Raw genomic sequence first — 12247 nt, 5'->3', positions numbered from 1 at the left:
GCCTATGGAGTTTGTCAGGCTCCATAACCAAAAGAAACAGTGTTCAAATCAAATAAAAATGCATGAGAGAGTGGGGGAAAGGTCACTCTCTTCAGGATAAAAATTTAATTCCTAAAGTCCAGCAAAAGAGCTGGTGGTCTCTAAGTTAGAAGGGAATTAGCACATTTCTGAGAATTCTCCTTAACAGTGATTATATATATTTGTATATCGGGGTGTTGTGTGATAGTACTACCTGCTAGTTTCATTTTTCAGTGTGTTTTAAATAGTTAACACAAATAACTATTTGTGTAACAGACTGTCTAAAGTGAATTATTGTGTCCTGTCCTGTATGGACTCATTGAGTGCCCCTGCCCCTTCTCACACTCTCATGAGACTAAGCCTTGACTGCTCATCCACATACCTTACATGGGTTTTGGCTAAACTCTGAGCACCCTGTTCATTGTAACTAGGGCAGTGTCCTAAAATCTGTCCATCAGGCCAGATTCTAGAAACCCAACTTAACAACTTATTGTTATATACCACGGGACACCGAGGTGATGCTGATGCCCCAAGTTAATTAGCAGACTATGGAAAACACTCAGGCTTTAAAGTCAATGTTTACAAATCTGTCCTTTTCCCAATGGGAGAAACCACCACTGCACAAAACCGCATCTGTGGGTCTTTCTTTAGCTTTAAGAAGACAGCTATAAAATACCTAGTAATGACTATAAGAAGCCTCATTAGCAAACTATATCAAGCAAACTATCTACCGCTGTGGGAAGAGGTGGGGAATGACGTGGAGAGTTGAGGAAAAATGGCGCTCTCTTGGATAGCTAGGCTTATTATCAAAATGAACATATTGCCTAGATACCTATACCTCTTTCAAATGCTCCAGATCCAGGTGCCCAGGGCTCTTTTTTGCCCCTCACTAAGGGCTTTCCTGATGGGGTTCTTTTGGGCTGGGTCGAAACCTAGAATTGCCAATAAAAATGTAACCCGATCCCGGGACCAGGGGGAGTTAACTTCCAAGGTTTGTCAATCATACTCTAGAGCCTCACATCTTTCCAGTAGATTTCGGACGCATACAATATAAGAGAAAGAAAGAGAAATAGATGGAAAAGAGAAAGAAAAAGAATGAGAAAGGGACCGAGAGGGAGAAAAAGAAAGAAATGCTCTCTTCATGGCCCTCCTCCTCCCTGACCACCATCTGGGCATCGCCGATCAGGGACAAGATTCTACACCTAGCTAGTAATTGAAGGTGGTATAAAGGCTAATTGTTTTGTGAACCAGGACATTTATAACAATCTATCAAACGGAGCAACTCCTAGGGGTGGGACACCTGTCAGTGTTTTTGTACCTCTGTCTGAAAGGGGTCCTTACTGATAAGCGGGGAGAAACTTTGGCAAGTAATCTTATGGCCTTCGAAACCATTACTGAACCGAGGCTCTGAAAAGGGTCAGATCTCGAGAATATACCAAATACTGCTTTAGGTCGAACCCCTAGAGGATCCCTGGATCAGGGTGCAGCTTGAAGGCAAGACATAGCTGCTGATCTGTAGATCAACCAAAATGGGGTCCATATCTTCACAACATATGCTCTGTGCCATCAAATTGCTGCACAGGTGGCACCTACTTCCACCACGACTGATCAAGATGTATCCCAATGAAGACCCACCTTGAGGGGCTGTGGAGCCACAGGCAACTACTGGCATATGTGGTGGTGCTGTTCTCAGTCCGTCCAATTGGAGGGAGGTGGTCTCATGCATAAAGAGGCTGGATGGTTTGGAGAGGACCACCCATGTACCCGTTCAGTTCAATTTGTCAAGGAATGCGATGGGGACACTTTCTTTGGAACACATGGCACAAAACATGCGGCTAGCATTATTTCGACTCAAAACCTGCAGTTGGCATTATTGTGGCTAAGGCCTGGAATAGGGAGGAGAATCCTACTAAGCAGGAATAGATTGCTGTGGCGCAGAACATCTTTCTAATGGAATCCCTAACAAAAAAGGAGATACAAAAAGCGAAAAGGAAATGCTACAACAGAATCCTTAAAGCACTAAACACCCAAAAAGAACTCTTTAAAATCATAAACGAAATAAAAAACCCACCTGGCTGCAACAACGCTCCAATACCATCGCAGAAACTATGCAGTGACCTCGCAGATCATTTCAAAAACAAAATCACGACCATCCAACAGTCCATACAAAACAGACCATGCGACCACAATAATGAAGACACCCACCGCTACAAGGAACGCTGAGACAAACTCTGAGACTTCCCACACATCAGTGGAGACATTCGTCAAACTGGTAAATCAAAGCAACAAATCAGGCTCCCCCGCGGATCCCTGCCCCCCTGACATTTGCAAATGCTACAATCCTTCAAATCAGAATACATCAAACCACTCCTCAAGGATACAGCAGGGAACGTAGAGGACCTCTCCAATTACAGACCCATCTCTAACATCCCGTACCCAGCTAAACTCCTGGAAACACACATGTATAGAACAACCCAAGAATTCATAAAACACGGCTTACTAAACCAGGCACAAGTAGGCTTCAGACCGATGAGAGGAATGGAAGCAGCACTTTTCTCGATCTGGGATGATTTAAAGGCCAACGCAGACTCAAACAACAGCACCGCTTTAATACTTCTAGACCTCTCTGCGGCATTCGACACAGTTAACCACAAAATTCTCATCATGAGACTGGAAGAATTTGGAACCACTGACAACGCCTTACTTTGGATCAAATTCTCCCAAACAAACAGGCCAAAAATGATATGGATGAAACCTTTCAAATCAAGCCCAAGAGAATAGTCATGCAGTGTCCCACAAGGATCACCCTTCTCCACACTACTATTCAACATCTACCTTTCAACTAATTAAAATCATCGAAAGATATGGCCTCACCTGTTACAACTACGCTGACGACACACAAATGGTCTATAAAATACAAGACTCACAAGAAGAAAACTCAACACTAGAGAACTGCCTTCGTCAAATATTCAACTGGATGCACTCAAACTACCTCAAACTCAACCCAGGTAAAACAGAAATAATGATCATCACAAAAAACGGAGAAGACAGCCTCTACATCCCATGGCCAACAGAACTTGGTGAAATCCCAGCCGCATTGTCAATTGTAAAAAATCTTGGGATCCTGATGGACAACAAACTCACTCTAGAGCCACAAGTAAACGCTGTAATCAAGAAATGCTTCTTTCTCTTGCGAGCAGCTAAAAGGATCCTAACATTCACCAACAAAACAATTACCGTCATCGCTCTCATGTCCAGACTACGCTAATAGCTTATACAAACTCCCAACGCATACAAAATGAAGCGGCCAAACTGCTCCTTAAACGGCCTTGAAGAGAACACATCACACCAGCGCTGAAAACGCTACACTGGCTACAAATCAAACTGCGAATCAAGTTCAAATCACTGCATAACGCATATAGCAATCCACGACCAAGGCACAGAGTTCCTTAGAAGAAAGATAAACGTACATCACACAACAGGCCACTCAGATCCAGTAGTGACATCCCTTTAGAACCTAAACCATACATCAAAAGAAAACTCGGAGGATCCTCTTTCCATCAGCTGGCCCCAAAAACCTGGAACGAACTACCACAGAACATGCGGAACACAGATCACCTGCAATTCAGGAAACTCCTCAAATCCTGGCTCTTCACCCTATAATTAGAAAGAATTCCTAAGAGTATACACAGTGGAACTTGCTGAGAGAGGAAACCTACCCCCCATTTCCCAAGTCTTCGACCCTTAATAGAAGTAAAGGTTGTACTGATCTACAACATCCACTTAACAATTGAAAGATAGACCACCCGTACCATACCAATCAACGACCACAGACCTATCGGGAAGGAAGGCATAGATATTCATCAACAACACCTTGGCCACAGTGTAATCACAGGCAGAAATGGAACACCGGGATAATGCTCGTCCAACCAGGTGTACCAAGCTCTAATAATTTAGCTGGGAACTAGCCACGCCATCGCTCTAGAAACTAGACAGTCAGTAAAGGAAAAGAAACACTATACCTACCCCGTATGACAACCGGAGAAATAAAACAAGAACTACAAAGTTTAAGAGAAATATAACCCACTAACCAAAAGCTCAAATTTCTGCATACTTAACTCGCACAAAATCCCACACAACCACTTCTCTCACAGCAAATCGCACGCACTACACCACAACGCAAAAACAATCAACACACGAGGACTCGCATCAATCCTATATTCACACCCAAGCTCAGCGCATGGTGAAAACCGAACTGAAGCTGCCAACGGGACATCGCCTTCTCACCTCCCTACTCCCTCTTCACCCCACTAACCCAACCCCCCTCCTCTGTTTGCAGATCCGTCTGAGCGCCTGGAGACCAATTCCGTTGGTGACGGTGCGCTATATAAATGCCTTTAGCATTAACTGATTGAGACAAACTGTGCTATACAACAAGACTGGTTGCCCTTTATATCAGAGTACATGCAAGGAGAGCTATAGACCAGGGGGAAAGGCAAGAGGTTGTTTTCAGAGTATGTTGACAGCGTGGGAAGAAATTAACCTGGACGTTTTATTTCAAAGTATATGCATAGTATTTACGTGGATGTGGACGGTGGGGGCTATGGTTGGAAATGCATGTTGCACACATTAAGGAATAATGCTATAACATAAATAGGTCCTATTGCCCGGTAGAGAAGATTATCTTTGTTAGTGTTTGGACCCCAATAAGGGCATCTGCTTCATAAAAATCAATACATTTCCATATAAATAAAGGTGAATGGCTGTGCAGTAGAGGAAAGGTGAAACTGTTCAATGCCACTAGGCTGGTCAGTGCACACTGTAAAGAACTTGAGACTGCAGCACTCCACTGAAGGACTGACCAGGTCACCCAAAACTAAATTAGTGAAACAGGTGAGTGAGGAAAGGGGACCTCACTCACCACACCAATTAGCCAGCATCCAGAAAAAAGCAGATATCCTGGCCAAATCCATTGAAGTAAACGAAGGATAGATGAAAACAATTTCTTTTGTAACACTTTAAGAAAACTGTTGCAGAATTGAGAGACAACTCCTCTGATAATTTGATAACAAGGTCAATAATAATTTTAAATCTGTTTTGAAAGTAGCACAAACATTACAGAAGAATATTACTATACCTTCATCTTCTTCCTCATCCTCACTTGACTCGCTGACATGCACACTGACTGCAGTGTTTGGAGAGTCTGTCCATTCAAAATATACCCCAAAACCTATGTCATAACTGTCTGTGGCAAACTCCCAAAAAAGATAGGACCCTTCCTCATGTGTCGGTACTCGGACTGTCACCACCTCTCCTCGACCGACTGTGATCACAGAATCAGCATCCTGCCGAATCTTCTCTTTGAAGTCTTTGATTTGGGGTCGTGTCCACATGGATGGTGCTGCAATAACTGGTACGGATTCTAAAGAAAATCGAAATCATGAGATGAAAAATAAACCAAATAATTTCTGTTATTCACTGGAAACACTTTGGCACTCAGTGATCAAAAGCATCACAAACTTCACCTTGGTCTCCTCAACCTAAATATTGCAATTCAATATCACACAATGTATTTTTTAACATGAAGACATTAAGATGAATACAATAGAATACAACGATCCTTGCACAAAATAGAATACAATGTTCCTTGCACAGAACTACAAATTAAAATAAAGTACTCACTGGGATAACTAACTACTACCTTAATGCTGTACGCCACCCTTTCTAAAAGGCATGAACCTTTACGTACATGAACACAGCAAATGTCACTGCAAAACTTCAGGGCCCTAGTATGTGCAGTCCCACCCCAAAAAGCTTAGTCTCAGTATCTCAATTACATTTATCGGTCCATATAAAATCGATTATACATAAATGGATAAAGCAACAAGTAGGGAAATTACACTCAAATGATTAATAGTGCCTGAGATCTTACAAGTGTCCCAGAACCTTGATTGAAATGCAGAGTAAGAATCACAAGAAAAGTATCTACTCTGTTACAAGACTGTTCCATTGCAGTTATCCATTCTATCTGGTCTATCTTGTCCCAATGCAAGATGGCGACTTGAAGATACACAATCTTCTTTAAACCTGCTTTAAACCACCCAACCATCATTTTTATCTCACCTATCCATCCAAAAACAGCAGCGACAGAAGAAGCGACCTGAAGGAGGGCTCAGTCTAGGAAGAAGCTTCAAGTGTGAATGGAAATCTACAAACACCTCAGCCTTTGCGCCAAATGCTTCCACTGTGCAACTTGCCTTCGCACAGGCATGAACACCATGTCCCTCATTTGTCGACTGGGTGATCAAATGAACCTATCCTTGTAACTATTTGCTGCTCTGAACGTCCCCGCAAATATCAGCGATGCTAGTGAGCAAAACCACCATTGATACAGAGGTGGAAATAGTGGCCTACCTTAATAAACCATTGCAACATTGATGAGCCATTGAAGATCAGGCAGTGACTTCAGTTTACAAACACCTTTGTGTTTCATGAATGCCTGTGGGTATGGATCCCCTTGCCACAAGGCAGAGTTGCATCTCCTCCAGTCCAACAAACACAAAGACCTAGATGCGCTTGAAAGCACTCAGTAAAATTGAACAGATGATGAAAAGGTATTGGCTGTTCTACTCAGTAAAGAAATCTGTAGGAATAGGGCACTGCATGCATCAAACTAAACCAACTGAATCAAACATGGAATGTGTTAGGGTGAAACGCCTATCCCATACCATTACTTTTCCCCCAAATGATTCACCAGCATTTTTCCTCAAATTAAATCTAAATCGGAGGCCTCACGTGGGACATGACTCTATGGTGCCCACTTGGAGCGCAATGGCCGATCAGTGTTAGTGTGCCAAAATAAAACTTGTGTCCTGAACAGGCCTGCTGGCAGAGTAACCTGTGTGTCCTCCGACTGATTGGAAGAAGATGTGCCTAAATTCGGAACAGTGGGATTCAGAATGCTGCATCATGAGAAGGCCCTTGGATATTAAAATCCATTAGGAGTTCACTACATAACTGCATTAGAGAGGGGAGGGCAGAGGGAGCAAAGACCAGATCTGACCGGATACCCAAGTCATAGGTTACTGGATTTAATACCAGACTCCAATGTCATGTGTGGGTTGTCTTGGTGCAAATGTTGCCTGCAAGCTGTGCATATGTGCTCTTGCCCAGATTCCCTCTGGGTCCCAGTCAAAAGAGAATTAGCTGCACACAATCACCACCTTCTCAAGCATTCATAATGTATAAGTCACAGCAGTTATCAGTCATTTTCCTTATCTGTTAAGAAAGCTAATGTGTACCAACTAGTCTCATACAGTTCTAGTCCAACTGGTATGGGACTACACAATACTTAGCTAACACTGGTAGCATGCAGTGGGATTGGTGTAGAATGGAAACAGTGATTATTGGTTGTACTTGTGCCCAAACAAACAATCCACAAGGCAAGCTCCACCAAAAAGAAAAGTAAACCTGTAACAAAATAATGCCAGAAATGGATAATTGTAATGAACAGTCCCTTACTGCACTCACAATGGAAGAATTGAAAGATGTATATAGGACAAGGGGAGTGAGCTTAAAAAAGGAAGAAACATTTTGTTGATTACCAAACTGTTAAATCACCAAAATCCTGGAAGTAGGCCAATAACCCCTACTCCCAACATTGATATGGAAGAAACTGATGAAAGATAGTTTACAGCTTAGCTTCAATCTGCCAAATAGGTCAGAAGGTGAGGAGGATCCTCAAGGAGTGAGCAACTCCCTCTTCAGCATGTTCCCGTTAGGGAGACTTTTCTGTTCAGTGCCAAATTCCTCCCACCTTACAGAACTCAGCACTTTTGCTGAACTTCGGGACTGTGTACTTTTAATTCTAAGGGTTTCTTTTGGTTATGGAGTCTGACAAACTCCATAGGCATCATCTTTTACACTTTTACATTGCGTCACACAGCACCTTCAGTGCATTGGCACAGGGAAGCCTTTAAGATTTCCCAAAAGGTTTAATTACCTTCTCTTGAAAAAACTATTGTTTCCAAGGGTATTACCCAAATTGTTCGAACACAATTGTTCGAATTACCTAATTGACCGAAAGTCGAGGGTCCGAATTGACCTTCGCACAATTGACCGTGTATATATATATATATATATTTCAGTAAAAAAAACTATGTTAAAGGGACGTTATGGTTCAAAGTAAAACCGAAAACCCCCTGAAATTCGGCAGTTATTGTAAGATAAGCAACCATAACTCGCGCCACCGTGCACTGCTAACACTAACACCCAGGACATCAAAGATAACATCACAAATGTCATTGATGACATCACTGATGACATCACATGTGCATTTACTTTTCATGAAAACTCTGTACAAGGGATTCTTATAATGCTGACCAAAAACTGTCAAGGATCATTGGGATAAATATCATGAGCTAATTAGTGCATTAAGCAAGGCATTGATATAAATAGCATTCTATTATGAAGTTCTATCCAGTATAGTAAGCTACTTATGCAGAAACACAGGCAGTGTGTACAGCATACATGATGAAGGTGCAATAGTCATAATCTTGCCATGTTGAATAGTGAAATGATAACTGCTTTCTTATTAGAGTTTTGCGTACTGTGAAGGTACCGTAATTAGCAAAAAGGTCCCTTTGCGGGTCCAATCCTGGTAATCCCTTAGTGACAGGGTCGTAATGAGGCCCCTTGACTGTTACTGAGCAAAACCATGTGGCCTAGATATGTCAGTAAAGGAAAAAAGGTTGGGAGAGGCACACGGGGCATGAGCGGGGGGTGGGCGGGAGGGGAGACACACGGGGCATGAGCCGGGGGTGGGCGGGAGGGGAGACACACGGGGCATGAGCGGGGGGTGGGCGGGAGGGGAGACACACAGGGCATGAGCGGGGGGTGGGCGGGAGGGGAGACACGGGGCATGAGCGGGGGGTGGGCGGGAGGGGAGACACACGGGGCATGAGCGGGGGATGGGCATGAGCGGGGGGTGGGCGGGAGGGGAGACACGGGGCATGAGCGGGGGGTGGGCGGGAGGGGAGCCACACGGGGCATGAGCGGGGGGTGGGCGGGAGGGGAGACACACGGGGCATGAGCGGGGGATGGGCGGGAGTTGAGAGACACGGGGCATGAGCGGGGGGTGGGCGGGAGTTGAGAGACACGGGGCATGAGCGGGGGGTGGGCGGGACAGGACATGAGCGGGGATGGGTTGCGGGTGGGGAGAGACACGGGACATGAGCGGGAGGGGAGAGACACGGACATGAGCGGGGGTGGGCGGGTTGGAGAGACACGGGGCATGAGCGGGGGGTGGGCGGGTGGTTGAGACACACGGGGCATGAGCGGGGGGTGGGAGAGACACACGGGCATGAGCGGGGGGTGGGAGAGACACGGGGCATGAGCGGGGGGTGGGAGAGACACGGGGCATGAGCGGGGGGTGGGAGAGACACACGGGGCATGAGCGGGGGGTGGGAGAGACACACGGGGCATGAGCGGGGGGTGGGAGAGACACACGGGGCACGAGCGGGGGGTGGGAGAGACACGGGGCACGAGCGGGGGGTGGGCGGGTGGGAGAGACACACGGGTCATGAGCGGGGGTGGGCGGGAGGGGAGACACGGGGCATGAGCGGGGGGTGGGCGGGAGGGGAGACACGGGGCATGAGCGGGGGGTGGGCGGGAGGGGAGACACGGGGCATGAGCGGGGGGTGAGCGGGAGGGAAGACACGGAGCATGAGCGGGGGGTGAGCGGGAGGGAAGACACGGGAGTGGGCGGGAGGGAAGACACGGGGGTGGGCGGGAGGGAAGACACGGGGGTGGGCGGGAGGGAAGACACGGGGCATGAGCAGGGGGTGGGCGGGAGGGGAGACACGGGGCATGAGCGGGGGTGGGCGGGAGGGGAGACACGGGGCATGAGCGGGGGTGGGCGGGAGGGGAGACACGGGGCATGAGCGGGGGTGGGCGGGAGGGGAGACACGGGGCATGAGCGGGGGTGGGCGGGAGGGGAGACACGGGGCATGAGCGGGGGTGGGCGGGAGGGGAGACACGGGGCATGAGCGGGGGGTGGGCGAGACACGACATGAGCGGGGGTGGGTGGCGGGTGGGGAGAGACACGGGACATGAGCGGGGGTGGGCAGCGGGAGGGGAGAGAGACACGGACATGAGCTGGGGGTGGGCGGGAGGGGAGAGAAACAGGGACATGAGCGGGGGGTGGGCGGGAGGGGAGAGAGACAGGGACATGAGCGGGGGGTGGGCGGGAGGGGAGAGACAAACGTACATGAGCGGGGGTGGGCGGAGACACACGGACATGAGCGGGGGTGGGCGGGTGGGAGAGACACACGGGGCGTGAGCAGGGGGTGGGCGGGTGGGAGAGACACACGGGGCGTGAGCAGGGGGTGGGCGGGTGGGAGAGACACACGGGGCGTGAGCGGGGGGTGGGCGGGTGGGAGAGACACACGGGGCATGAGCGGGGGTGGGCGGGTGGGAGAGACACACGGGGCATGAGCGGGGGGTGGGCGGGTGGGAGAGACACACGGGGCATGAGCGGGAGGTGGGCGAGACACACGGGGCATGAGCGGGGGGTGGGCGGGTGGGAGAGACACACGGGGCATGAGCGGGGGTGGGCGGGTGGGGGAGACACACGGGGCATGAGCGGGGGGTGGGCGAGACACACGGGGCATGAGCGGTGGGCGGGTGGGGGAGACACACGGGGCATGAGCGGGGGGTGGGCGGGTGGGGGAGACACACGGGGCATGAGCGGGGGGTGGGCGGGAGGGGAGACACACGGGGCATGAGCGGGGGGTGGGCGGGAGGGGAGACACACGGGGCATGAGCGGGGGGTGGGCGGGAGGGGAGACACACGGGGCATGAGCGGGGGGGTGGGCGGGAGGGGCGACACGGGGCATGAGCGGGGGGTGGGCGGGAGGGGAGACACACGGGGCATGAGCGGGGGGTGGGCGGGAGGGGAGACACACGGGGCATGAGCGGGGGGTGGGCGGGAGGGGAGACACACGGGGCATGAGCGGGGGGTGGGCGGGAGGGGAGACACACGGGGCATGAGCGGGGGGTGGGCGGGAGGGGAGACACACGGGGCATGAGCGGGGGGTGGGCGGGAGGGGAGACACACGGGGCATGAGCGGGGGGTGGGCGGGAGGGGAGAGACACGGGGCATGAGCGGGGGGTGGGCGGGAGGGGAGAGACACGGGGCATGAGCGGGGGGTGGGCGGGAGTTGAGACACGGGGCATGAGCGGGGGGTGGGCGGGAGTTGAGACACGGGGCATGAGCGGGGGGTGGGCGGGAGTTGAGACACGGGGCATGAGCGGGGGGTGGGCGGGAGTTGAGACACGGGGCATGAGCGGGAGGGGAGAGACACGGGGCATGAGCGGGGGGTGGGCGGGAGGGGAGAGACACGGGGCATGAGCGGGGGGTGGGCGGGAGGGGAGAGACACGGGGCATGAGCGGGGGGTGGGCGGGAGGGGAGAGACACGGGGCATGAGCGGGGGGTGGGCGGGAGGGGAGAGACACGGGGCATGAGCGGGGGGTGGGCGGGAGGGGAGAGACACGGGGCATGAGCGGGGGGTGGGCGGGAGGGGAGAGACACGGGGCATGAGCGGGGGGTGGGCGGGAGGGGAGAGACACGGGGCATGAGCGGGGGTGGGCGGGAGGGGAGAGACACGGGGCATGAGCGGGGGGTGGGCGGGAGGGGAGAGACACGGGGCATGAGCGGGGGGTGGGCGGGAGGGGAGAGACACGGGGCATGAGCGGGGGGTGGGCGGGAGGGGAGAGACACGGGGCATGAGCGGGGGGTGGGCGGGAGGGGAGACACACGGGGCATGAGCGGGGGGTGGGCGGGAGGGGAGACACACGGGGCATGAGCGGGGGGTGGGCGGGAGGGGAGACACACGGGGCATGAGCGGGGGGTGGGCGGGAGGGGAGACACGCGGGGGGTGGGCGGGAGGGGAGACACGCGGGGCATGAGCGGGGGGTGGGCGGGAGGGGAGACGCACGGGGCATGAGCGGGGGGTGGGCGGGAGGGGAGACGCACGGGGCATGAGCGGGGGGTGGGCGGGAGGGGAGACACACGGGGCATGAGCGGGGGGTGGGCGGGAGGGGAGACACACGGGGCATGAGCGGGGGGTGGGCGGGAGGGGAGACACACGGGGCATGAGCGGGGGGTGGGCGGGAGGGGAGACACACGGGGCATGAGCGGGGGGTGGGCGGGAGGGGAGACACACGGGG

General features: G+C 51.5%; 1 protein-coding gene across 2 annotated transcripts in view; it reads right to left on the bottom strand.

The window, feature by feature from the left end:
- The window catches only part of ACBD3 (acyl-CoA binding domain containing 3), a 421148-nt gene that overhangs the window by 52469 nt on the left and 356432 nt on the right, over positions 1–12247 (bottom strand). For both annotated transcript variants that reach the window (XM_069608687.1, XM_069608686.1), the window contains exon 7: positions 5156–5440. In XM_069608687.1, coding sequence (XP_069464788.1) covers positions 5156–5440 — 285 coding nt within the window. The remainder of the gene's footprint in view (positions 1–5155; positions 5441–12247) is intronic.

The sequence above is a fragment of the Ambystoma mexicanum genome, chromosome 4q (assembly GCF_040938575.1).
Source record: "Ambystoma mexicanum isolate Mex_15411 chromosome 4q, UKY_AmexF1_1, whole genome shotgun sequence".
Classification (NCBI taxonomy): domain Eukaryota; kingdom Metazoa; phylum Chordata; class Amphibia; order Caudata; family Ambystomatidae; genus Ambystoma; species Ambystoma mexicanum.
The sequence above is the reverse complement of the archived record's forward strand: the minus strand, read 5'-3'. Positions and strand labels throughout refer to the sequence as shown.